General features: G+C 46.9%; 1 protein-coding gene and 1 pseudogene across 4 annotated transcripts; one reads left to right on the forward strand and one right to left on the reverse strand.

Moving 5' to 3' along the window:
- Positions 1–914: 914 nt before the first annotated feature.
- On the reverse strand, positions 915–27,978 carry LOC118553010 (glyoxylate/hydroxypyruvate reductase B-like). 4 transcript variants are annotated; one of them, XM_078060138.1, is made up of 8 exons: positions 27,905–27,970; positions 25,831–25,910; positions 12,848–12,944; positions 8,998–9,382; positions 8,043–8,214; positions 6,421–6,599; positions 4,149–4,245; positions 915–1,123 (listed from the first exon to the last, which is right to left on the reverse strand). In XM_078060138.1, the coding sequence occupies exons 4-8, from the start codon at positions 9,377–9,379 to the stop codon at positions 967–969; spliced, it is 987 nt and encodes a 328-aa protein (XP_077916264.1). In that variant the 5' UTR covers positions 9,380–9,382; positions 12,848–12,944; positions 25,831–25,910; positions 27,905–27,970; the 3' UTR covers positions 915–966. The 4 variants fall into 4 exon arrangements, with proteins under 4 accessions (XP_077916264.1, XP_077916266.1, XP_077916265.1 ...); XM_078060140.1 differs by lacking the exon at positions 25,831–25,910 and having other exon boundaries at positions 27,905–27,978; XM_078060139.1 differs by lacking the exons at positions 25,831–25,910; positions 27,905–27,970 and adding an exon at positions 14,930–14,947.
- On the forward strand, positions 22,660–24,691 carry LOC118553009 (importin subunit alpha-1 pseudogene; annotated as a pseudogene).
- Positions 27,979–27,989: the final 11 nt, after the last annotated feature.

A 27,989-nucleotide genomic window follows, 5' to 3' on the forward strand; every position in this document is an offset into this window, starting at 1 on the left:
GTAATCTGGGGCGGGGCGACCTGCGTACGGAGGGACGTAGGGGCGTGGCGACGTACCCTCAGGGCGCCGTGTGGTACGCGGTGTGCACACAGAGCGGGCCGGGCTCTAGAGGCCGGGGCGTTGCGGGGTGACGTCGGGGGGCGGGGCCTGCAGGCCAGGTGGCAGGCGTGGGCGGGGGGGAGTGCAAGTGCTTCTGCGCCGCCTGGAGTGCGGCTGGGAACTGCGGTGCGGCCGGTGCGCGAAGTGGGGAGGTGCGCCTAGCAGCGCCCGCGCCACCCGGCTGAAGATGAGAGCGGGGGGTGAGGTGCGGACGACCCGGGGCTCCTGCAGCGGAGCCCCTGCCGCCTCAGCAGCCTCCTGTGCGCTCCAGAAGGAGGCAGGCCCGTGCCTGGGGGTCCGCCCGGCTCGACGCCCCGCGCCCCTCCTGCCCGCACGACCGGGGCCGCAGTCCTCGCGGGAACTTGGCGCACGGACGCTGTCGCTGGAGGGTCAGAATGTCAGGGACACTAACCCACGGCAGGAGGGAAGGCGGCAGGGCCCCCGGGGAGATGCAGACCCAGCCCAGGGTTCACTCCAAAGGCAGGTGGCTGCCTGCTGTTGAGGGGGGACGCCAGCGGCTCTGTGCTGGGCTTCACTGGGCAAGAGGACAGCTGCCCTCAGAGCAGCCCGGAGGAGGGAGTGAGAGAGGACGCCCAGCGCTGAGCAGGCTCTCCGTGGACAGCATTACTGCTCTCAAGGTTTTTTGGCCAAAAGAATATTAAACATTTTTTTAAATGTATTTATTTACCTGATCTCCACTCCCTAGGTGGGGCCTCAAACAGGACCCTGACATCTTCCGACTGAGCCAGCCAGGCACCCTCTGGCCAAAAGAATATTAAACCAATCTATATAATGGACTCTAGTAAAACACAAAATAAGATTTTTTTCCCATTTAATCTGTCATCGCACTGATCAGCCCACATAAGATCATTTAAGTAGCACTTCGTTAGGAATGGGAAGGCCACTGAGAGAAGCCAGGATGCTTTCCACCAGATTCTCCATCATCTGTCGTCTGGCTTGGTGAGTAGCACTTCCAATGTGAGGTGTCAGAGTGATGTTCCTCAACTTCAATAAAGGATGATCTCTGAAATGCAGATTAATTGATGAAAACTGTCCAGCATGGTTTGGTGTCTCTAATTTCACATTCTGGTTTGATACCCTCATGCTGAGAAGGGGAGGCTATGGGTAGCCTTACAGCATGACCCCACTCATCTAACGCCAGTAAGTGGGGGGGCAGCATTTTGGGGGGCAAAACAAGTATCCTAGTCACACCCAGACCATTAGCACACAATGCCACGACATGGGGTGGATTAAACAACACTGGCCCACAAAACAGAAGAGGCCCTTGGGGATCTGGATGCTAGTCTAGGCATCATGGGACAGGCTGAATGTGCCTTTAATGAGTAGTGGCATTCAGAGGGGAAAGATTAACTGGAGGGGGAGTTCTCTTCCCCAAAGAAGGCAGAGGATGGGAGTCAGCCGGAAAAAGAAGGAAGTGTTAGTGAAGGGGGTCAGGGGGACTCAAACAATGATGGTAACCCCAGCAACCAGCACTAGGAAAGGGCAGTGACCTGACCTGGCAGGGCCTCTTGACTGTTTTAATACAAAAGCCAAAGTAAGCATGCAGCAATAAGCCTCCATCCTCTGGGAATATTATGGACCCCAAATCTGTGGAAATTCTCTGGGGGCACTTGTAATTTATATCAATGCACTATGACTGTCCTTGCCCCCAGGGCTGATCAAAGTGAAGACAGAGCCTATAATACCGTTAGCAGGGCAGAAACTACTCAAAAAAACACTTCTGTCCTCCTGCTAGGAAGGAGGTGGGCCCTACTACCTAACAGCACACGCCGGACACCAGTCTCAGTATGAGGTTGTCCCCACGACTCAGAACTCAGAAAAACAGAGTCGTGGCCAATTGTAACAACACCTGTCCAGAGTATTTGGCGTACAGGCAAGACCTGATTTGTTATGTCATGAAACTGAATCGTACCAGCACAACGTGGCAACACTGGCATTGCTGAGATTTCAGTCACAGGATAACACTGACAAGCTTTGGGAGAGACCCCTGTCCTTGCCCTGTGACTTGTTAGTGAAGCTACCAAAAAGCTCATTCGGCAGACTCGGCAACAGGTGAGCCCTAAGCTTCTAGGTTTCTGAATAAATTGACAACTGTCTAGAATGCTCATGCTTCTTAATTGATACTGATATTCTTTTGTTCTGCATTAGTGGTTCTCAAACATTTGGTCTCAGGTACACTCTTCAGGTCAGTATTTTTTTTTGTTAATTTTTTTTTTTTTAAAGTAGGCTCCACGCCCGATGTGGGGCTTGAATTCACAACCCTGAGGTCAAGAGTCGCTCACTCTACCAACAGCCAGCCATGCACCCCAGGACCTCTTTACACTCTTTTTAAAAATTTTTAAGGTTTTATTTATTTGAGTGAGAGAGAGAGTGCAAGTGAGAGGCAGAGGGAGAAGCAGACTTCCCGCGGAGCAGGGAGCCCGATGCGGGGCTCGATCCCAGGACCCTGGGACCACAACCTGAGCTGAAGACAGACGCTTAACCGACTGAGCCACCCAGGCGCCCCCTTTACACTCTTAAAATTGAGAATCACAAAAAGCATTTGTTTTTATGTGTTGTATCTGTCAACATTTATTGTATTAGAGATTAAAACTAAAAAAAGATTAATACAGTAACAGAAGCACACATTTCATTAGTTGTCAGAGTGATGATGTCATCAGTCTGTACGGAAACATCAGTGAGAACCTGTGCCTGTACGGACCCCCCAGTGTCTCCAGACCGCGTTCTGGGAAACGGTTCTCAATAAACTTGTTTGTGGTTTTTTCAGAAATGTAAGTTCTATGGTCAGTCTTGATAAACTTAAGATACTAAATTTGGTTGTAATGTCAAACATCCAGCTGACAGTAATTTGCTTACTAGACAGAAATCAAAGCTGGAGGAATCAAACCTGGCTTAATGAGTGACAGAATCAAGACTCCAGTCCCAACAGGCTGGATCAATGGGTCAGAACACAAGCATGGAGCGCCTGGGTGGCTCAGTCAGTGGAGTGTCCAACTCTTGATGGAGACCCTGGAGTTGGGGCTCAGCAGGGCGTCTACGTGAGACTCTCCCTCACCCTCTGCCCCCCCATGCATGCATGCATGCATGCATGCTCCATGCACCCTCTCTCTCTCTCAAAAAATACACAGGGGCGCCTGGGTGGCTCAGTCGGTTAAGTGTCTGCCTTCAGCTCAGGTCGTGATCCCAGGGTTCTGGGATCGAGCCCCGCATCGGGCTCCCTGCTCCGCGGGAAGCCTGCTTCTCCCTCTCCCTCTGCATGCTGCTGCCCCTGCTTGTGCTCTCTCTGACAAATAACTAAAATCTTTTAAATAAAAATAAAATGTCCTTAAGACACAGAAGCAAATTACATTAAATAGAAATAAATGTAAAATTCCACGCATATATTTAAAAGACAATTGAGGGAATAATTTCAATTTTTGCTGACTAAAAATGGAACCAACTAAGAATGCAATGGGCCTGCTAGGAATACACGCTGCGAAACCAACCTGCGTGGTCAGACCCCAACATGAAGGCTGTGTTCAGGTCTTGAGAGCACATTATCAAAGGACCTCAAAAACTAAAGTGCTAGAAGCATTAATGATGACAAGGTGTCTGGAAATGCTACCATTTCAGCTGTGATCGAGCGACCTGAAGATACTTAACCTCAGACACATGGCGGTTGTCGGACAATACACAAGGTTTGTAAAGAGGACAATGGTCAGGGACTCTGATGCTCCAAGGGGCAAATCAGGGTCACTGGCTAAGGCAAGGACTGTTCTGGTTGGATAGGAGCAAGACTGTCCAGTGCAGTCTCCACCCATGGGGGCTGCTGCCCAAAAGCCCAGAGCTCCCTCTGCACGGAGGTGTTGAAACAGACGTCTGGCCATCTGCAGAACCGGACAGGTCACCAGAGGCCTGCTCAGACCCCTCCACGGCTGAGACCCTGCCGTTTTGTGACTTAACACGGCTGCAAAAGCCAAAAGCAGTGACTGCTGGAGGAGTGCCCTCCGTGCCTCGAGAGAGATGGCAGTTCTGGCCGGCTTCCTTACCTGGGCAGGGGCTCCGGGTACGTCACGTCCAGCGCTGCCCCTTTGATGACCCCAGTCTGAAGAGCCTCCATCAGCGCGTCCTGATCGACTAACAGACCTGAGTCAACGAGACAAGGCCTCTGCATTACTACGGTCGGGCAGGACCTGGGAAGGACGCTTTGGTCACCGTAGCTGCTGTTCCAAACACATCTTGGTCCTGTCAAACGTCTGACAAAGAACGTGTGAGCTTCATTCTGCCAATTCATTATTAGACGTGGCAAGCCTGCCACGTGCCAGGCAGTGCGCTAAGCCCCGCACACACGCTATCTCACTGAATCCTCCAAGAACCTGGCAAAGTCAGCATTCGTTTTACACGTGAGGAACTGAGGCCTGACCCCAGCTCACACACCTCCTAACAGAGCAACCCAGATCTGAGCTCAGGTTCGTTTAACCTCAGGCCTGGGCCTGTCTCACTTTACACACCACCTCCCCAGGTTACGGACACAGCCCCCAGACACTGCAAACACACTTTAAAAACTAAACCACAAGCACAATCCACAACTGTCATTTCAAATACAGAAGAGCAGAAGCTGAGAAGAAAACCCCTTCCTTGAGGCAGAGACCGGCAAGGAGCCGAACGCCAGCATCCTTTCCGCTGACCGATGGAGGGGTGGCCTGCTGGTCAGGACACAGAGCGCCCCTGGTGTGTGGGGGGCTGCTGCTAGAGATGCCTCGTCCCATGCCCCTTCCTGGGCAGGTTTTCCGGAATCTTGAGTATGTTCACCAGTCTCTGACATTACTGAAACTATCTAACGCACTGGTCCTTCCGGCTCACCTACAGGGTCTGAATTTTCAGAGAACTCTCAAGCATGTTAGCTCGCGGTTTTCTACTCTTCCGACACCAACTCTTTTTGGGTTCCCGAACCCAATTCCAACATGGGGGGGGGGACCTCCTACAAGACCAAGCAATTCTTGGGATAGCAGCAAGGTGTCTGAGACTTCAACTCCATTCTGACACTGTCTGCCTTGGAAATAGCATCCGATCTCACAGATTAAGGGCTCAGTCCTATAAGACTGCCTCCTGCCCCCGAATTCAGACACTAGTCGGAAATCCCAGGATGTGACTTGTGCTTCTGACCAACTGGCTGCAGACTGGAGGTTCCAGTGACCTCCTCCGTAATTTGCTGCAGCGGCTAACAGAACTCAGGGAAACACGTTTACCTGTTTGTTACAGGGTATGACAAAGAGTAAGAATCAAGAGCCAGATGAAGAGGTGCACAGGGAGCGGTCTGGGGAAAGGGTGTGGAGCTTCCATGCCCTCTCCCGACAGCCACTCTTCCCAGTCCCCAGGTGTTCACCAATCCGGAAAATTCCGAACCCAGCCCTTTTGGGTTTTTATGGAGGCTTCTTTGCATAGCCACGATTGATTAAATCATTGGCCATTGGCTGACTGAACCTCCAGGCCCTTTCCCCTCCCCAGAGGTCAGGCGTGGGGCCAAAAGTTCCAGCCCTCTGATCACATGGTTGGACCTCCTGGCAGCTTGAGTGAGTGGGCTCCAAAAGTCGCCTTCATTAACAAAAGACACCTTTATCACTCTCAACACTTGGGAAACGTTGAGGGTTTGGGGAGCAGAGAGCCAGGCACTGTGGATGAAGACCACAGCTGAATGACCAAACCTGTATTTCTTACAAATTACAATCTCAGGTGGCAAGCACTGTTTTCCTCGTTTTACGGATGAGACACACGTGCTGTTGGTAGCCCCAGGTGTCACACGTCCTCTGGCTCTGAACCCCACAAAGGTGCATGGCCTGGATGTCTGACAGCAAGCAGCACTGATCCTCGGATTCTTTATAAATGCCACACCAACCAGCCCACAACACATGCAACTACATCTTGTATATAAACACAGAGCACCACATAAATAAGTTACTTACTTTTTAAAGTGAAGGCTCAGAAAATTCATCCCCATAAATTTTGCTTAATTACACCTGGAAAACCAAACTATAATGCCCCTACCCCAAGTAGATGCCCAAATTGGGCTGTGAAAGCCCCATATTGTAACATTCTCATCCGTTTTGTTATTAATTTGAGTTTCAAAATGATGTGAAAACAAAAATCAGAAGTATCTCTAAACAGGAAGTAGACTCCCTCGAACTCAGCATCCCCAGTCTCAGTGGACGTTTGGACGCCACAGCCATTGGGAGAAAGGCAGATCAGAGGAGCTGCATGGCCGGGGCGTTTCCTCCCGCATGACTGTCCAGCCCCCGGGCCCGCACTCCGTGGAGACAGTACCTCTGCCGATGTTGATGAGAATGGCCGTGGGCTTCATCAGACTCAGCTCCCTCTTCCCAATCAGCCTCTGGGTCTGGGGTGTCAGGCTCACAGCCAACAGCACGAAGTCTGATTGCTGAAGCAGGTCATCCAGACTCTCACAGTAAGTGGCACCAACAGCTTCCTCCTCCTCTAATTTCCTATGAAGGAACAAGGAAGAAAAACCACGTTCTCCAATCAGAAATTCATCACGTTGCCCCAGGAAGGAGGTTCTGAGGGGAGCCAAGGACGTGGCCTGTCACCACTGGCTCCAGGACCCATGGGAACCCCGTGGGCACCTCTGGGTTCTCGGAGGGGAGGCCTCAGGGTCTGTGGGAGTTCACACCAGACTGAGGCTCCTTGAGGCCAGGAGCTTCTTGTCACTTGAACCCCCAGAGCCTGGTACAAGCCGACAGTGCACCAGACATACGCTCAGCGACCACAGAACATTACTGAAAGGAAGTAGGTTCCACTCAAGTCACAGCATGAGCATGTACTTCTGTGACCACAGAGCATCACTAATGTGGGCAAACACATCCAGGTTTCCAGAAAACACACAAACAGAACAGGAAAGGGCCTAGGAATGCTGCTTATCACGCAGAAACCAAGGATCCCAGAGTCTGAAGCAGGCAGACTTCTGTGTTTTGTTTTGGTTCAATCCTAATTCCTGCTCAGGCCACCCCAAACAGCTGGTTATTCAGCAGAGATTCCAAGATCCTAGAGGTCACAGCATCCTAGGCAGCCGCCACGGCTCTACAAATATGGAATTCCAAATTACACAAATTCTCTCCTAACACATGTTTGGGTCAGTGGACAGCCCCGAGGAAGGACGAACACCGTGCCCACATCACACACTTTGCCCTGCAAGAAGCCTGGCCTCTGTGTGCGCATGTTCATCACAAGGAAAGCTGTCACACCTAAGTCTCTTCACCGTCCATGGTGCAAACACTGACTGAAAAGACAATCTCCCAGCTCACCATGTCTCCAAGAGTTCCTCACCAGCTGGGAATGTGGTCCACAGGCAGTGGGAGGCCCCTGAAAGGCTGTAAACAATGGCCATCATCTGGCTGGTTTGCAAGGAGGGCTGGAGGTTCAAGAGCAGAAGTGAGCAGTCCCGTAGGAGAAATATGTATTTCAGGTGAGAAAGGATGGGGCCTGAGCCAGTGGCATAGATGAAGTGAGAGAGAACAGGCAGGTCTGAAGGCTGTTTGGAGACGGAGCCAACAAGCCTGGGCGCTGGGCTGAGGGAGAGCCTGCACACTCAAGGACGCGGGTCCCTCACCGAGAGCCAACACGTCCGTCAGTATTAAAGGGACCAGTCAAGTTGCTCAGTGGGTATGGACAGCTTCTCCCTTTCACTTTAGAAATTTAAAAAATACAATTGTGAGTTAAAATCTCTTCTGGTGAATGTTTTCAATAAAAAAGTCTCAGCCACATTCCTAGGTAATCACCATCGCTTTCTTGACCATCATCCTTATTTTTTGGAGAGAAAGAGCAGGGAAGTCTTATGAAAAACGGGGGGATCCTATATCCAAGCCATATTGAAGGCAGTAATGGTACGAGTTCTGCTCAGTTAATTTCAGGTCCATTTTCTGAATGTTTACCTGCGTCTCCTGTTGTGATACAGAACCTTCATTTCGAATGCTTTGGCTCTCTGAGCAATCTTAAAACCAATGCTGCCCATGCCAATGAGTCCCAGAGTGGCCCCCGTCACCTCTTGACCCATCCAATTTGTAGAAAATTTCTCTGTATCTGGTGCACTGGCCAACATATGACCTAAAATATAAAAGGTACAGAGTGAGTGGTGGGGATGGCACCACCCACAGAAGCCCACACCCTCCTGGGGCCTTCTGACCCCACAGCACTCACGCCTCTCTGACCACAGACAAAGGTTTCTGTAAGGGCCGAAGCGGGGGACAAACGGCAATTTCCTCGTAACAAAACCAGAGCATCCTGGTAGAAAGCTTTAAAACCCCAGCTTCTTTTACATTAAGGAAGGCCTTCTGGTTAAAATTTGTTGGTGTTGGTATGTGTGTGTGCATGCGCATGAACCACAGCCAGACCAGAAAGAGCCTGGTTCTCGCCTCCCCTTTCCTCAGGCGTCTTTGTACCTAAGTCCACCGGGAGGGAGGGGGAAGGGCTGAACTGCTCCGCTGCCTTTCCTGGGGGCCCTCCCAGAGATGTCCAGGGTGTGCAGAGGTCCTGCCTTCTTACTCGGAGGCCTTCACCCCAGCAGAGACTGCTGACTAACCAAGGAATGACCCCCAGGGCATTTCCATGGAGATGCTGAAATTACTTCCACCGTCAAGGGAACGAGTGGAAGCTGGTCGGGGGTGGACAGGGCTGCTGTCAGACAGACTGCAGGCCGCCATATGCCGGGGAGCTGGGCTCGGGCCCTCAATGGGCCCAATTCCCAAGTGCAACAAAGTCCTGGATACAGTGTGAAGAAGTCAGGGCCCAGGAAAGACTTGTTGTTTGAAGACAAAATTACGTTATCATCTCTGCTATCCTCTGTCATCTGCTCTCTTTGGAAAACCAGCATCTCCAATGGCTGTTTACCTTCCACGAGCCTGCGAGCGGCCGCCAGCAGTAAAGCCATCCCCATGTCGGCCGTGGGGCTGGACACGGCCTGTGGTGTGTTGGCTACCTTCACACCAAAGCTGGCGATGAGCTTCAGGTCCAGGTGATCGAGACCTACTCCTGCGCTGGCAATTATCTTCAAGGAGGGCAGGCTCCCCAGGAGCTCCTGGTCAATAGCTGGCTTTCCTCCCCAAATATATACAGCTTGGATCTTTGGGCCAAATTGCGTTTTATTTTCCAAAAATTCTTGCAAGGTAATGAGATTAAAGTGTTTCTGCAGATCTCCAACATGATCTTCACATATACCATAAGATCCCTCCAATCCAGACACCAACACGCCAGGTAAGTCCTGATCCCCCATGGCCTGCAGGAAGACGAGCAGAATTTCTGCTGTCAAAACGTCTTTAAAAGAACAATCAATATGATCCTGTAGCTCCCTGCTACTCCGCCTGTGCTCTTTTAGGGTTCTGAGCACCCAATTTCCAACATGGGGGATCCCCCACTCACAACTCCAAGCAATTCTCAGGATACCAGCTGAGTGTCCCAGCGTCCGAGAATTCAACTCAATTCTGACACTATCTACCCAAAGATAGCATCAGATCCCACAGGTTAAGGGCTGAGTCCTCTAAGACTGCCCACCCCACCTTCCGACACCAGTCACAGGCACCAGGCTGCTCCCTGTGCTTCTGACCCACTGGCAGATTGGAGTTTCCAACCACCTCCTCCTTAGGTTCTTCGAACTCGCCAGAGCAGCTCACAGACCTCGGGGGCACTGCCTTGTGCTTCCCAGTTCCTTAAAGGATATGATAAAGGACACGAAGAGTGAGGTGCCAGACAACTGAGTTTCTGTCGTCATGGAGCTTGGGGCCGGCTCATCGTAGAAGAGTTGTTTCCCTAAGCGTGGAAGGTCTCCAGAAAGGACCAAAAAGCTGACCTCTTGGGTTTTTATGGAGGCTTCACTGCGTAGCCAGGATTGATGAAATCATTGGCCACTGGTGGAGTCAACCTGCATCCTCTCCCCTGAGGTCAGGGATGGGGCTGAAACTTCCAACCTCTGATCACAAGGTTGGTCCTCCTGGCAGCCCGCCCCGCCCTGGGGTGGGGTCCCAAAGTCACCTTCATTAAGACCATGTCACCTTTCTGGCTCGGAAGCATTTCCAGGAACTGGATAAAGACCAAATACATCAGGTATATTTTGATCATCTGAACAACCAAATACGTATTTCTCATAAATCACTGCAGTTACTCTTTAGATTTTCTAAATTACATCAACACTGGAATTCATTTTATTTCTTGGACAAATCCCTATAATACCTGAGGGCAACAGACCCACTCCTCTGAAGTTACCAATGTCTCCATCACGCCCACTTTCCTCCCTATCCTACTTGGGTCTTTATTTCTACCTTTCAGCTGTGGTGGCAGCCTCTCAGAGGGCCTCCAAAGATCTCCCTCCTGTCAACCACGTCTTTGTGTGACCCCAACCCTGGTGCTTCAAGTAAAGAGAAGACAGCAGAAGCAATGGGAGGTCACCATGTGGGCTCTCTTTCTCCTATTCCTGGGGGAGGCCAGGGCCATGCTGGGAGACATCCCTGTGCAGACGCCCATGTGAGTGAGCTTGGAAGCAGATCTAAGAGGCCTGCCAACAGCCTGGTGAGCAGGGAGGTGACCACAGCCCTGGCCAACCCTCCGTTAATGTTTCATAAGATCGTGGGCCAGAACCACCTGGGTAAGCCACTCCTGGATTCCTGACCCAAAAACCTGGGAGGTCATAGAGTTTGTTTTTACAGCCACTGAAATTTAGGTAATTTGTTATATATGCAGCAGTAACTAATTAGACCATTTTTTTACTGTGAAAATAAAAGATAGGTTATTATCTGCCAAATGGATTAAATAAGGTTTTATGATCCTTGTTCCTAACTAAAGATATTTTTAATATTTTATAACTTTCCTCCACAAGGAAAACAAAGCAGGATTAGGTCTAGACAAGCTGGGCTCTGGGTTCAGACCAACCCCTCTGCTGGGCTGGGCTTTTCTCTGAAACTCACTTTCCTCAAACATAAAAGGAGGGCAACACACAGCCTTGCTGGTGGCCCCAACCACAAGAGAACATGTAGAGCCTGGAGAACCAACTGTAAGCTTTCAACGAACAGAAGTTACTAACATTTCAACCTGAACAATGTAGACATTTACCCAAGTCTCTAAAAATTAACAGACTACACCAAAAAGGGAGATTGAATTCATAAAACACAGCATAATTTCTTTCTTTTTTTTTAAAGATTTTTAAAAAATTTTATTTGACAGAGAGCGTGCACAAGCAGGGGAGAGGGGCAGAGGGAAAGTGAGAAGCAAACTCCCCACTGAGCAGGGAGCTCGATGAGGGGCTTGATCCCAGGACCCTGGGATCATGACCTCAGCCGAAGGCAGATGCTTAACCAACTGAGCTACCCAGGCACCCCCACAGTAGAATTTCTTAAAATCCTATTTTCTCATGTATCTTTCTCCCTTAACATTGGACAGATGGGCCCAATACCCCCCAAATTGTCCTCACTTCCCCAATGTGCAAGATTCGCCTCAAATCCACACCGCTAGCTTTGATCTTCTCTACAACCCCTGTCAAAGCCCACTGTCTCACTACCAGCAGTCCTGCTCCCTCCATGAGTCCAAAACCAAAGTCGTTTGTTCTCAGTCCCCCACACAGACCATGGGCCCAGATTCTGCACAAAAGAGGCTCAGAAAAAAAAAAAAGAGGCTCAGAAAATAGGCTGAAAAACAAGAATTCTCCTTAATGAGGGGTAGGTGGGAATGATCTAATCAGCACTTGACTAGATAAGGGACCTAAAAGGTTAGGATATGCCAAAGGGTTGCCGGATTCCTTGACAACGTTTGGGGTTCAGGGTTACTGAAAACAGCACCATTTTCACCTTTTACGTGTCCTTTCTCCAGTCACCAGGTATCAGCAAAGCCAATATAACTTAAAACCAATACTATCGTCTCAAGTACTAGCAAAAACAGGTGCTTTGAGAAATGGCCTGTCAGCGAACGCCTGGGTGGCTCAGTCGGTGAAGCGTCTGCCTTCCGCTCAGGTCATGATCCCAGAGCCTGCTTCTCCCTCTGCCCCTGCCACTCCCCCTGCTTGTGCTCGCACATTCTCTTTCTCTCTGACAAATAAATAAATACAATCTTAAAAAGAGAGAGAGAGAAATGGCCTGGCAGGGCTTGCTAAACACTGAAGAAAAAACTGAATTCATGTAAGGGAGTAAATTATACTAAAATCTGATATGGGTAGCTGAATCTTATCTACTTAAAGCTTAATCTGCCATTACTGGGCACCTGGGTGGCTCAGTCAGTTAAGCGTCTGCATTCAGCTCAGGTCATGATCTCAGGGTCTTGGGATAGAGTCCTGCATCGGGCTCCCTGTTCAGGTGGGATTCTGCTTCTCCCTCTCCCTGCTACTCCACCTGCTCCTGATCTCTCTCTCTCTCTCTGTCAAATAAATAAATAAAATGTTTAAAAAATATAAATAAATAAAATAAAGCTTAATCTGCCATTGCCTAGAGCTTAGAAAAATAGTAAATCCCTGTCCAAGTTGATCTTTAGATTCTGGCAGAGTCCCTGAAGCTGCCTTAAGTCCTCTCTCTCCAGGAGGCAGGTATAAATGAGGTCGGATTTTCCTTGCTAAATCTTTAGGATTGAGCAATGCAGGTCTGGATGGGTATTAGAATTCTACTTGGCCCACCTGTTCCAGGTGACGTCCAAGGTCACAGCCACACCCATATCGCAGAGTTTGATTTAGTCGCTGGCCCAGGCGACACCCCTGGGGCACATTTACCTTTTCAAAAGACCGCAGGGGCGCCTCGCTGGCTCAGTGGGTAGTGCAAGCGACTCGATCTCAGGTCAGTTCAAGCCCCAGGTGGGCGTGGAGCATACTTTAAAAAAAAAAAAAAAAAAGATAAAAACACCCTAGCCTCCGGAGCACCTACTTCACAGTAAACACCAGGGGTCACGGAGCGCAGCAATCGCGCACCTGCTCTCCGCCCCGCCCCAGGCCCCGCCCCAGCTCCACCTTCCGATGGCCCCGCCCTGAGTCCACAGGCCCCACCCTGAACCCACCCTTCACTCCGCTCCCAGGATGCCAGACCCACCCCTGAGGCCGCCCGGCCATGCCCTTAGCACAGCAAAAACGGCTTTTTTGGGAGGAATTGAAACTGAAGACAAGCAAGCTATGGCAAAAACCATACGCTGGTCCAACAAATTAGGAGAAAGTTGGACAAAGTCCCTTAGACAAAAGCAAGACTTCAGGGTGACGACAGTTTGCCATCAGTTGGGTTGCAGGAAAAGCTGATTTCATCTTTTCCTGCTGGAGCCTGTAACTGATGATTCTTCAGGTTGATGTTCTTCCGTTAGGGTCTCTAATTGACAATTCTTCCTGTAATTGACCTTCCATGGGGGGCGGGGGAGCACCCCCTTCTGGCCTTCCTACTCCATTTCAGTGAAGTTTCCCTCTATTAATTTTCACATTTCTTAGTCAAAAATACTATCTCGGGAGATGTCTGGGCTAATTATGTTTTTTTTTTTAATAGACTAAATGGTACTAGTAAGACAGGTAATGGGTCGCTTAAAGCCGCGTCTTTAGGAAACTGTGTCATTGGGTCCTGGCTTCACTTGCCACCTCTACTGTGATGGTTCTCCAGTTTTTACGCCCTCTCTCACGGAACTCTGGAAGCTGCCTAACTACCCTCTCCTCATGGACTCCCTTTGCTCTCTTTTTCCCCATACATGGCAGCCTAGGTGATTGACAAATATATAAAGCTGGTATGTTCACTGCCAGCTAAAGCCCCTTGGCAGCTCACCTTGCTCATATGGTCAAGTCCAAAATCCTGAGCACAGCCTCCGAGGCCCCCATCCATTCCCTGGCCTGCCCACCTCTGCAAACCCCTTGTGTGTTCCTATCGTCAGCTGCATATCTTCTGCCAGGTGCCCCAAACTGCCAGGCTGCTGGCCCTGGACTTGTTCCCAGGTTGCCTGGACCCAAACCCAGCCCTTCCCCTAGTCCTCATTCATCTTTTTTTTTTTAATTTTAATTTTTTTTTTTTTTTTTTTTTTTTTTTTGCGAGAGAGAGAATGAGAGAGAGCACGAGAGGGAGGAGGGTCAGAGGGAGAAGCAGACTCCCTGCTGAGCAGGGAGCCCGATGTGGGACTCGATCCCGGGACTCCAGGATCATGACCTGAGCCGAAGGCAGTCGCTTAACCAACTGAGCCACCCAAGCGCCCAGTCCTCATTCATCTTGCAGGTCATCCCTTGGCGGGAAGGCTTTTCCCAACTCCCTGCTGAATGTGCTCACCCTGGACTCTCCCCCATAGGACTCCGTCATGGATCCAAGTTAAATGTATGATTTTCTGGTAAGATCAGGCCTTCTGCTAGACCCTGCTCCATGAGGGCAGGGACTCAGACATGTTGAAGTCCATTTCAAGCATTCCTGTCCAGCACACATATGTGCTCAATAAAGATTTGCTGAATAACTAAGGAATGAATGATATGCGAAGGAAGGAAAGTTTCCCAAAACAGAACTGCCCAGAACGTACAGACTGAAAGAGGACATGGAGTTTTACTATTTCTTTTCTTTTTCTTTTTTTTAAGATTTTATTTATTTGACAGAGAGAGACACAGCGAGAGAGGGAACACAAGCAGGGGGAGTGGGAGAGGGAGAAGCAGGCTTCCCGTGGAGCAGGGAGCCCGATGCAGGGCTCAATCCTAAGACCCTGGGATCATGACCCGAGCCGAAGGCAGACGCTTAACAACTGAGCCACCCAGGCACCTGGAGTTTTACTATTTCTATCTCAAGATCATAACAAAGCTCTTAAGCCAGGATTGACTTGCAAAAAATGAAATTACCAGTATCCAAATACCCACCCTAAGTGCTCTATCAACTTCAGTCCAGCAAGAATCCAAACTGCCCCAGAATCCCTGCTGTGTTCAGTTGGAAGTCACTATAGTAAAAAAAAAAGTAAGAATTTGATAAAAACCGGCTTTAACTTTATTACTAAATGCACACAAGAGTATTTATAACATGTGTGAGTTATAAAAATAGTAATAAAATGAACCCGTTATGTGTTACATATATGTATATATTCCTTAGTGTATTAAGAAATATACCATTCCCGTTACTTTTGAAGTTTTTTGTGTCACTCCCCGTGGCTCCAGAGCTAACCCCTACTTTGAATTTAGTGATATACAGGCATACCTCGGAGATACTGCGGGTTTGATTCCAAACCCTGCAATAAAGCAAGTATCACAATAAAGCAAGTCAAGTGATTTTTTTTGTTTCCCAGTGCATATAAAAATTATGTTTACACCATACTGTAGTCCATTAACTATGCAAGAGCATTGTGTGTAAAAAAAATGTACATCCCTTAATTTTAAAATACTTTATTCCAAAAAATGTTAACCACCACCTGCGCTGTGAGTTGTAATCTTTTTGCTGGTGGAGGGTCTTGTCCCGATGTTGGTGGCTGCTGAAGGCTGGGTGGCCATGGCAATTTCTTAAAACAAGACAACAATGAAGTTTGCCACATCAATTGGCTACTCCTTTCAGAAACAATTTCTTTGTGGCACTCGAAGCTATTTGATAGCATTTTACCCACAGCAGAACTTTTTTCAAAACTGGAGTCAACCCTCTCAGACCCTACAGTCTTATCAACTAAACGTATGTAATATTCTAAATCTGTTGTTGTCATTTCAACAATTTTCACAGCATCTTCACCAGGAGTAGATTCCATCTCGAAAAACCCATTTCTTTCTTCATCTATAAGAAGCAACTTCCTGGAGTGCCTGGGTGGCTTTCGGTTAAGCATCCAACTCTTGATTTCGACTCAGGCCATGATCTGGGGTTGGTGGATGGAGCCCCACACTGGGCTCTGCACTCAGTGCTCTCTCTCCCTCTGCCCCTGCCCCTCTCCCCTACCGCTCATGGGTGTGTGCTCTCTCCCTAAAAAAGAAAAAAGCAGCAACAACTCCCCACCCATTCAAGTTTTATCATGAGACCGCAGCAATTCAGTCCCATCTTCAGGCTCACTTCTAACTCTAGTTCTCTTGCTATTTACACCACATCTGCAGTGACTTCCTCCACTGACGTCCTGAACTCCTCAAACTCAACCATGAGGGCTGGAATCAACATCTTCGAAACTCCTGTTAATGTTGATATTTTGACCTCTTCCCTAAATTTTAATTCCAGGGCTGTCTGGGTGGCTCAGTCGGTTAAGCCACCAACTCTTGGTTTTGGCGGAGGCCATGATCCCAAGGTCATGAGATCAAGCCCCACATCGGGCTCCTCACTCAGCAGGGAGATGGCTTGAGATTCTCTCCCTCCCTCCTTCTATATGCTTCCCCCCACCCAGCAAGCACACGCACTCTCTCTCTAAAAATAAATAAATATATATTTTTTTAAAATGTTAATTCCACTATAGTTAGCATACAGTGTTAGTTTCAGGTGTACAATATAGTGATCTCAACAGTTCTTTATATTACTCAGCGCTCATCAAGTGTACTCTTCATCCCCATCACCTATTTCACCCATCCCCCACCCACCTCCCCTCTGGTGACCATCAGTGTGTTCTCTATAGTTAAGAATGTTTTGGGAATGGGGCACCTGGGTGGCTCAGTCATTAAGCATCTGCCTTCGGCTCAGGTCATAATCCCAGGGTCCTGGGATCGAGCCCCACATTGGGCTCAGCAGGAAGCCTGCTTCTCCCTCTCCCACTCACCCTGCTTGTGTTCCTGTTCTCGCTCGCTCTCTCTGTCAAATAAATAAATAAAATCTTCAAAAAAAAAAAAAAAAAAGAATGTTTTGGGGCTCCTGACTGGCTCAGTTGGAAGAGCATGTGACTCTTGATCTCCGGGTCATAACTTTGAGCCTCATGTTGGGTATAGAGATTACTTAAATAAATGAACTTTAAAAAAAAAAAAAGAGCGTTTTTTCAGGTTGTCTTTTTTTCCCTTGTTTTTTTTTTTTTAAGATTTTATTTATTTATTTGAGAGAGAATGAGAGAGACAGAGAGAGCACGAGCAGGGGGAGGGACAGAAGCAGACTCCCCACTAAGCAAGGAGCCTGATGCCGGGGCCCAATCCCAGGACCCCAGATCACGACCTGAGCCGAAGGCAGATGCCCAACTGAGGGCACCCAGGTGCCCCACCCCCTTTGTTTCTTACGTTCTACATATGAGTGAAGTTATACGGTATTTGTCTTTCTCTGGTTTATTTCACTTAGCATCGTACTCTCTAGATCCATCCATGTTGTTGCAAATGGCAATATTTTAATGGCTTTTTAATGGCAGAATAACATTCCATTGTGTATATACCACATCTTCTTTATCTATTCACCTATTGATGGACACTTGGGCTGCTTCTGTAGTTTGGCTATTGTAGATAATGCTGCAATAAACGTAAGAGTGCATATATCCCTTTGAATTTGTTTTCATATTCTTTGGGTAAATACCCAGTAGTGTGATTCCTAGATCATTGAGTATTTCTATTTTTAATTTCTTGAGAAACCTCCATACTGTCTTACAGAGTGGCTACACCAGTTTGCATTCCCACCAACAGTACACGAGGGTTCCTCTTTCTCCACATCCTTGTCAACACTTGCTGTTCTTTGTCTTCCTGAGTTTAGCCATTCTGACAGGTATGAGGTAACATCTCATTGTGGTTTTGATTTGCATTTCCCTGATGATGAGTGATACTGAGTATCTGTTCATGTGTCTGTTGGCCGTCTGTTTGTCTTCTTTGGAGAAATGTCTGTTCATGTCTTCTGCCCATTTTTAAATTGGATTATTTGGGTTTTCTTGGTATTGAGTTATATAAGTTCTTTACGTATTTTGGATACTAACCCTTTATTGGATATGTCATTTGCAAATATTTTCTCCCATTCAATAGGTTGCCTTTTAGTTTCATTGGTCGTTTCCTTTGCTGTGCAGAAGCTTTTTATTTTATTTAAATTCAATTACTTAACATATAGTCTATTATTAGTTTCAGGGGTAGAGTTCAGTGATTCGTCAGTTGCATATGACACCCAGTGCTCACTACATCATGTGCCCTCCTTAATGCCCATCCCCCCCACCCTTTCCCCTCCAGCAATCCTCAATTTGTTCCCTATAGTTAAGAGTCTCTTATGGTTTGTCTCCTCTCTAATTTCATCTTATTTTTTCCCCCTCTCTTCCCCTATGATCCTCTGTTTTGTTCCTGAAGCTTTTTATTTTTATGTAGTCCCAATAGTTTGTTTTTGCTTGTGTTTCTCTTGCCTCAGAAGACATATCTAGAAAGATGTTGCTATGACAAATACAGAAATTACTGTCTGTGCTCTCTTCTAGTATTTTTATAGTTTCAGGTCTCACATTTAGGTCCTTAATCCATTTTGAGTTTATTTTTGTGTATGGTATAAGAAAGTGGTCCAGTTTTCCCAACACCATTTTTTGAAGAGACTGTCTTTTTCCCATTGCATAGTCTTTCCTCCTCTGTTGAAGATTAATTGACCATGTAAGTATGGGTTTATTTCTGGACTTTATTCTGTTCCATTGATCTATGTGTCTATTTTTGTGCCAGTAACATACTGTTTTGATTACTACAGTTTTGTAATATAACTTGAAGTCTGGAATTGTGATATCTCTGGTTTTGTTTTTTTCTTTTTTTTTTTAAAGATTTTATTTATTTATTTGAGAGAGAGAATGAGAGAGAGAGAGCATGAGGGGGGTAGGGTCAGAGGGAGAAGCAGACTCCCCACTGAGCAGGGAGCCCGATGCGGGACTTGATCCTGGGACTCCAGGATCATGACCTGAGCTGAAGGCAGTCGCTTAACCAACTGAGCCACCCAGGCGCCCCTTGTTTTTCTTTCTTTTTTTTTTTTTTTAAAGATTTTATTTATTTATTTGACAGAGAGAGACACAGCGAGAGAGGGAACACAAGCAGGGGAAGTGGGAGAGGGAGAAGCAGGCTTCCCGCTGAGCAGAGAGCCCGATGCGGGGCTCGATCCCAGGACCCTGGGATCATGACCTGAGCCGAAGGCAGACGCTTAACGACTGAGCCACCCAGGTGCCCCTGTTTTTCTTTTTCAAGACTGCTTTGGCTACCTGGGGTCTTTTGCAGTTCCAAACAAATTTTAGGATTGTTTGTTCTAGTTCTGTGAAAAACGCTGTTGGTATTTTGATAGGGATTGCATTAAATCTGTAGATTGCCTTGGGTAGTATAGACATTTAGTAATATTTTTTCTTCCAATCCATGAGCATGGAATGTCTTTCCATTTTTGTGTATCATCTTCAATTTCTTTTACTAAGGTTTTATAGTTTTCAGAGTACAGGTCTTTTGAGAAACCTCCTAGGTTTTTTATTTCTAGATATTTTATTATTTTTGGGAATCACAAATGATCTTAATGGCATCTAGAATAGTGAATCCTTGGAGCGCGTGGGTGGCTCATTCAGTTGAGTGTCCGACTTGGTTTTTGCTCAGGTCATGATCTCAGGGTCGTGCGATTGAGTCCTACACCAGGCTCTGTGCTTGGCACGGAGTCTGCTTGAGATTCTTTCCCTCTCCATCTCGCTCCCCCTCTGCTCCTCCCCCAGCTTGTGCTCTCTCTCTAAAATTAATAAAAAAAAATTTTTTTTTTTTTTTTAGTTTATTTATTTGACAGAGAGAGACACAGCGAGAGAGGGAACACAAGCAGGGGGAGTGGGAGAGGGAGAAGCAGGCTTCCCGCCGAGCAGGGAGCCCGATGCGGGGGCTCAGTCCCAGGACCCTGGGATCATGACCTGAGCTGAAGGCAGACGCTTAACGACTGAGCCACCCAGGCACCCCTAAAATAAATAAAATCTTTAGAATACTGAATCCTTCCCAGAAGATTTTCAATTTCCTTTGCCCACATCCATCAGAAGAATCACTATCTATGGCAGATATAGCCCTACAAAATGTATTTAATAAGATCTGAAAGTTGAAATCACTCCTTCATCTTTGGTCTACAGAATGGATGTTGTGTTAACAGTCATGAAAATAACACTAATCTCGTTGCACATATCCATCCGAGCTCTTGGGTGATCAGGGGTACTGTCAATGAGCAACAACATTTTAAAAGGAATCTTTTTTTTCTGAGGGGTAGGTTTCAACAGTGGGTTTAAAATATTCAGTAAACCATGTTGTAAACAGATGCGCTGTTATCCAGGCTTTGTTGTTGCATTTCTAGAGCATAGGCCCAGTAGATTTAGCTTAAGGGCCCTAGGATTTTCAGAATGGTCATTGGCTCCAACTTAAGGTCACCAGGTACTTGAGCCCCTAACCAGAGAGTCAGCCTACCCTTTGAAGCTTTCAAGTCAGGCACTGACTTCTCTTTTCCAGCTGAGAAAGTCCTAGAGATGGCATCCGCTTCCAATAGAAGACTGCTTCATCTACATTGACTTCTCTTTTCCAGCTGAGAAAGTCCTAGAGACGGCATCCGCTTCCAATAGAAGACTGCTTCATCTACATTGACTTCTCTTTTCCAGCTGAGAAAGTCCTAGAGACGGCATCCGCTTCCAATAGAAGACTGCTTCATCTACACTGAAAATCTGTTGGTTAGTTGTCTCGGCTGATCTTCTGGAGAACTTTCTGCAGCTTCTACATCAGCACTTACTGCTTCATCTTATACTTGTATGCTATGGAGATGATTTCTCTCCTGAAACCTCATGATCCGACCTCTGCCAGCTTCAGATTTTTCTTCTGCAGCTCCTCACCTCTCTCAGCCTTCATAGAATTGAAGAGAGTTAGGGCCTGGCTCTGGTTTAGGCTTTGGCTTAAGAGAATGCTGTGGCTGGTTTCATCTTCTGTCCAGACCAAACTTTCTCTATATCAGCAATAAAGCTATTTTGCTTTCTTATTGTTTGTGCATTCACTGGAGTAGATCTTTTTAATTTCCTTCAAGAACTTTCCTTTGCATTCACAACTAGGCTGTTTGGTACAAAGAGGCCTAGCTTTTGGCCTATCTCAGCTTTCACCATGCCTTTCTTACTAAGCTTAATCATTTCTAACTTTTTTTATAAAGATTTTAATTATTTACTTGACAGCAAGAGAGCCAGAGAGCAGAAGCAGGGGAAATGGCAGAGGGAGAGGGAAAAACAGGCTTCCTGCTGAGTAGGGAGCCCGATATGGGACTCAATCCCAGGACCCCAGGATCATGACCTGAGCCCAAGGAAGACAGTTAACCAACTGAGCCCCCATTTCTAACTTTCGATTTAAAGTGAGAGTTGTGTGACTCTTCCTTTCCGTTGAACACTTAGAGGCCATTGTGGGTTATTAATTGGCCTAATTTCAATATTGTCTCAGGGAATAGGGAGGCCTGAGGAGAGGGAGAGAAATGGGGAATGGCCAGTGGGTAGAACAGTCAGAATACAGACATTTACATATTAAGTTCACCATCTTACATTGTAACTGAACCCAAGTTCGTCAGCCCAATGAGCAGCAAAGACAATCACTGAGATATCAAGTATGCAGCAAGGAGAGAGTTTATTTGCGAGGCAGCCAAACAAGGAGATAGGAGGAAAACCCTCCCATCCACCTCCCCAAAGGAGGAGAGTCAGAGAAATTTACACATAAAAAAGGTCTGGGTAAAAGTCCACCTGTGCTTAATCGTCTACACCTGCGATTAGTCTCATTGACCCTTGGTTACTGCTTTCAATATGAGCACAGCGCGTGGTGCCTCAACACGATTACGAAAGTAACATCAGAGATCACTAGTCACAGATCACCATAACAAATATCATAATAATGAAAACATCTGGAATATTGCGAGAACTACCAAAATATAAGAGACAGGAAGTGAGCAGATGCTGTTGGAAAAATTGCCACAAACCTTCAACTTCTAAAAAACGCAGTATCTGTGAAGTGCAATAAAATGAGGTGTGCCTACAGATAAAGGATAGAGGTAGAATTAGCCTAAACAATATATGGTTTGGTTTGACATAGTTTTGAATTTTATGTTCAGGAATTATACCTTATGTAGTCTTTGGTGACCTGTTTTTTTCCTAAGCTCATCACTATGTGGAGGCTCAGTCATTCATCTACATAGTGTCAACAAGTACATCTCAGTTTATCTATTTCTCTGCAGTTGGATAATTGCATTTCTCTTAGTATAAATAAGGTTGAGCATTGGCCATGTTCACAGAGAACATGCTCTATACATTTGAGGGTTTCTCCCAAGAGTTCAACTCTGGTCCCTTTAGCAGGCCTGGACATAGGGATTTCTGCAGCTAAGCAAACTTAGTCCTGGGTGACAGGTTCTTTCCCTTCCTGACCATACCCCACCCAGAGGGAGGGGTCCTTTCAGAACTCCTTTGCTTGGCTTGAGGTGGGGTGGAAACACCCCTTTCCTCTCCAAAGGGAAGAAAATGAAAATGGAAATACACAGCACTCCACAATTTCCTCCAAAGAAATGATGTCACATTGTTCCCCAACATATTTCCTCACCTCCTCTTATATATCCTGAGGATTGACGGACAAAGAATGTGTAAACTATTCTTTCCTCTGCAAAATCTGGAGGAAGCTGGTCTGGTTTCTTGCTTTGAAACATGTAAGCATTTTATTTTTTACTTTTATTTTTTTAAAAGATTTATTTGAGAGAAAGAGAGCAGGTGCGCACGTGAGCAGGGGGTGGGACAAAGGGAGAGGGAGAGAGAACCTCAAGCAGACTCCCCACTAAGCGTGGAGCCCCACTTGGGGCTCAATCTCACAACCCTAAGATCATGACCTGAGCTGAAATCAAGAGTCAGGCACTCAACCGACAGAGCCCCCCCAAGCGCCTCTCTCTTGCCACTTCTATTCAATATTGTACTGCATGTCTTAGCCAGGGCAGCTAGGCAAGAAAATAATGAAAAGTATCCAGATTAGAAAAGAAGTAAAACTGTCCCGGGGAAATTTAAATCGCGCCGGCCGGCTGCACGAGCCACACCGTCTTTGGGGTGATCCGTGGTGGACGTTTTGAGGGCAGCTGTCCCGCAGCCTGCACGCCCCGGACCGCCTCCTGTGGAAGCCTGAGCCAGCCGTGTAGCTTTCTCCCTTTGTCTCATAACCATGTCCACCAACGAGAATGCTAATTCACCAGCTGCCCGCCTTAACAGATTCAAGAACAAGGGGAAAGACAGTACAGAAATGAGGCAGCGCCAAATAGAAATTAATGTGGAGATGAGGAAAGCTAAGAAGGATGACCAGATGCTGAAAAGGAGAAACGTAAGCTCGTTTCCTGATGAGGCTACCTCTCCACTGCAGGAAAACCACAACAACCAGGGCACTGTAAATTGGTCTGTTGATGACATTGTCCAAGGCATAAATAGCAACAATTTGGAAAGCCAGCTCCAGGCTACTCAAGCTGCTAGGAAACTGCTTTCTAGGGAAAAACAGCCCCCCATAGACAACATAATCCGGGCTGGTTTGATTCCAAAGTTTGTGTCCTTCTTGGGCAGAACTGAATTGTAGTCCCATTCAGTTTGAATCTGCCTGGGCTCTCACTAACATTGCTTCTGGGACGTCAGAACAGACCAAGGCTGTGGTAGATGGAGGTGCTATCCCAGCATTCATTTCTCTGTTGGCATCTTCCCATGCCCACATCAGTGAACAAGCTGTATGGACTCTAGGAAACATTGCAGGTGATGCAGGTCAGTTTTTTGAGACTTGGTTATCAAGTACAGTGCAGTTGACCCACTATTGACTCTCCTTGCAGTTCCTGATATGTCATCTTTAGCATGTGGTTACTTACGTAACCTTACTTGGACACTTTCAAACCTTTGTCCCAACAAGAATCCTGCACCCCCATTAGATGCTGTTGAGCAGATTCTTCCTACCTTAGTTTGTCTCCTGCATCATGATGATCCAGAAGTATTGGCAGATACCTGCTGGGCCATTTCCTACCTTACTGATGGTCCAAATGAATGGATTGAAATGGTTGTGAAAACAGGAGTTGTGCCCCAGCTTGTGAAGCTTCTAGGAGCTACTGAATCACCCATTGTGACTCCTGCGCTAAGAGCCATAGGAAATATTGTCACTGGGACAGATGAACAGACTCAGGTTGTAACAGATGCAGGAGCACCTGCTGTTTTTCCCAGCCTCCTAACGAACCCCAAAACTCACATTCAGAAGGAAGCTACGTGGACAATGTCAAACATCACAGCTGGTCGCCAGGACCAGATACAGCAAGCTGTCAATCATGGATTAGTCCCATTCGTCACTGGTGTTCTCTCTAAGGCAGACTTTAAGACACAAAAGGAAGCTGTCTGGGCTGTGACCAACTATACAAGTGGTGGGACAGCTGACCAGATTGTATACCTCGTTCATTGTGGCATAATAGAACCACTGATGAACCTCTTAACTGCAAAAGACACCAAAATTATTCTGGTTATTCTGGATGCCATTTCAAACATCTTTCAGGCTGCTGAGAAACTAGGTGAAACTGAGAAACTTAGTATAATGATTGAAGAACGTGGAGGTTTGGACAAAATTGAAGCTCCACAAAACCATGAAAATGAGTCTGTGTACAAAGCTTCATTAAACTTGATTGAGAAGTATTTCTCTGTAGAGGAAGAGGAAGATCAGAATGTTGTGCCAGAAACTACCTCTGAAGGCTATACGTTCCAAGTTCAGGATGGCACTCCCGGGACCTGTGACTTTTAGATTGTACAGCCGAGGCAGAAAGTTGTTTGTTGTGTACTCTGTTTGGTAGAAGTCTGTCTTACTGTTTCTCTACTAAGAACCCTTTTTAAATGTGTTTTGTTATTGTAGCACTTTTTACAACGAAACTACTTGACCAGTTCCAAACTGTACAACCTCTATGAAGCTCCTCCTCTCAATGGGTTTCTTATTTCTATGTGGAATCTCCTCTCTTGCAGTGTCCTGTAAATAAAGATTAAATTCCACTCTTTTCTTTAAAAAAAAGTAAAACTGTCCCTATTTGCACATGACATGATCTTGTACATAGAGAATCCTAGGGTGCCTGGGTGGCTCAGTTGGTTGAGCAGCTGTCTTCAGCTCAGGTCATGATCCTGGGGTCCTGGGATGGAGTCCAGCATTGGGCTCCCTGCTTGGTGGGGAGCCTGCTTCTCTCTCTCCCTCTGCCCCTCACCCTGCATGTGCACTCGCTCTCTTTCTGACAAATAAATAAATGGATTCTTAAAAAAAAAAAAAAAGAATAAAATACTTAGGAATAAATTTAATCTCCTCCCCTAAAAAAAAATGCAAGATGTGAACACTGGAAAATATAAAAGTTATAGAAATAAAGAAGACCTAAGTAAAGGGAAAGACATCCTATGCCCATAGAAGACTTAACATTAAGATGGCAATACAGTGCTCTCTAAATTGATGTACAGAGTCAGCACAATCCCTATCAAAATCCCAGCTGCCCTTTTTGCAGAAACTGACAAGCTAATCCTAAAGTTCATATGGAAACGCAAGAGACCCAGAATAGCCAAACCAATCATGAAAAGGAATAAAGTTAGGGGACTCGTACTTCCTAATTTCAAGACTTACTACAAAGCTACACTGATCAAGACAGTGTGGTACTGACATAAGGTTAGACATACAAATCAATGGAATAGAATTGACAATCCGGAAATAAATCCTTACATTTGAAGGCCACTGATTTCCAACAAAAGTGCCAAGACAACTTGACAGGGAAAGAATAATCTTCGCAACAAATGGTGCCAGAACAGTGGATATCCACATGGAAAAGAATGAAGTTGGACACCTAACACCAACATACACAAAAGTTAACTCAAAGTGATCATAGACCTAAATGTAAAAGTTAATGGGGGCACCTGGCTGGCTCAGTCCGTGGAGCATGCAACGCTTGATCTCCAGGTCATGAGTTCAAGTCCCACGCTGAGCCTAGAGCTTACTTAAAAAAAAAAAAAAGAAGTTAAAACTATAAAACTCTTAGAAGAAAGCAGAATATTCACAACCTTGAGTTAGGCAATGCTTTCTTAGATATGACACCAAACGCACAAGCAACAAAAGGAAAAATAAACTGGAACTAATGAAAATTTAAAACTTTTGTGCTGCAAATGATACCAATAAAAAGTGAAAAGTCAATCAACAGAATGGAAAAAATATTTTAAAAACATGTATCTAATGAAAACTCTTAAAACTCACTAATAAAGATAACTAATCCAATTTTTTAAATGGGCAAAGGATATGAACAGACATTTCTCCAAATGGAGAATAAGTATATGAAAAGATGCTCTATAGACTGCTAACCATTATGGAAATACAAGTCAAAATGACAATTATCACTCCACATCGACCACGAGCCGTAATAAAAAATACGCAAATAACAAGTAGGCAAAGATGTGGAGAAATCAAACCCCTCACGCTTTGCTGTTGGGAATGTTAAAAGGTGCAGCCTAGGGGCACCTGGGGGGCTCAGTAGGTGAAGCGTCTGCTTCTCCCTCTCCTTCTGCCCCTCCCCCTCCACTTGTGCTCTCCCTGGCTCACTCTCTCAAATAAATAAAATCTAAAAAAAAAAAAAAAAAGTGCAGCCACTTTTAAAAACATTTTGGCAATTCCACAAAATGTTAAACACAGTTATCATAAGACCCAGGCATTCCACACATATATACCCAGAAAAATGAAAACTTAAATCCATACAAAAACTTACACAGATGTTTGCAGCAGCATTATGCATAATGGTCAGAAAGTGGAAACAGCCAAATGTCAATTAGCTGATGGATAAATAAAATGCATATATCCATACAATGGAATATTAACCAGCAATAAAAAGGACTAAATCCTGATGCCCACTACACTATGAGCTTTAAGATGATGCTGAAAGAAAGAAGTCGGTCACAGAAGACTCCATCGTGTATGCTTCCACTTAGATGAAATGTCTAGTTAGTGGTTACCAGAGGATGAAGGGAAGAAGGGAACTGGGAATTTTTCCAGGATGATGAAAACTTTCTGAAATTAGATTGTAGTGGTGGTTCTGCAACTCTTAAGAAAACCACCTTCACTTAAAGGAGTGAATCTTACAGTATGTATATGATCCTCAAATAAGCTTGTTAACAAAAAAGATGCATCTGGAGGTGGATACGGGTGATGGTTGAATAATAACTTCTATATTATATGTATTTTATACAATACTTATGCCTTAGCTTGGAGAACCCTTCTGTTGACAAACTGGTTTGACAAGTAAATCAACTGTATATATGTCTGGAAAGCATGATTGCCATGATTAATTTCAGGGGACTTGGTGTGGAGTAAACAGGACAAGTCCTTCTTCAGCGATGTCATCCTCTCTGCCCAGCGGTCTTCTGTCCCCAGGTCACAGGGGTCCTCTGTCTCCAGTCCCCCCCAATCCCAGGGGTCCTGTGTCCAGTCCCCCTTCCCCCCAATCCCAGGAATCCTGTGTTCAGTCCCCCTTCCCCCCCAGTCCCAGGGATCCTCTCTGTCCAGTGTCCCCCTCCCCCCCAGTCACGGGGTCCTCTCTGTCCAGTCCCCCTTCCCCCCCCAGTCCCAGGGTTCCTGTGTCCAGTCCCCCCTTACCCCCCCAGTCCCAGGGGTCCTCTCTGTCCAGTTCCCCCCTCCCCCCCAGTCCCAGGGGTCCTCTCTGTCCAGTGTCCCCCTCCGACCCAGCCACAGGGGTCCTCTCTGTCCAGTCCCCCCTCCCCCCCAGTCACAGGGGTCCTCTCCATCCGGACCCGAACCCCGCCTCGTTGGTCCGCTCAGCCAGCTGCCCCCTCCGCACCCCCGGGTCGCCGTGGCGCCGCGGTGAAGCTGGGTCTCTCCGACGGCCCCGACTGGGACTGACAACAAGTCCGGTGAGGCCGGGCCCCTCGTGACCGCGGCGGCACCTCGGAAAACCTAACCCCCGGGGTCCGCGCGGAGACCACCTACCCGCACGCGCACCGCCCCCGCGCTGACTGGAGCCCAGCGCCTCTGGCGTCACGCCCCTCCCAGCGCCGGGCGCGCTTCCCACGTC

Source organism: Halichoerus grypus, chromosome 13 (assembly GCF_964656455.1).
Source record: "Halichoerus grypus chromosome 13, mHalGry1.hap1.1, whole genome shotgun sequence".
In the NCBI taxonomy this organism is placed as follows: Eukaryota; Metazoa; Chordata; class Mammalia; order Carnivora; family Phocidae; genus Halichoerus; species Halichoerus grypus.

Coding starts and splice junctions, on each gene's coding strand:
- LOC118553010 (XM_078060140.1), bottom strand. CDS start 9,379: ATGGGGGATCAGGACTTACCTGGCGTGTTGGTGTCTGGATTGGAGGGA. Junction 6,600..8,042: donor TATCACAACAGGAGACGCAG/GTAAACATTCAG, acceptor GTTCCTTCATAG/GAAATTAGAGGAGGAGGAAG. Junction 1,124..4,148: donor TACCCGGAGCCCCTGCCCAG/GTAAGGAAGCCG, acceptor TCTGCATTTCAG/AGATCATCCTTTATTGAAGT.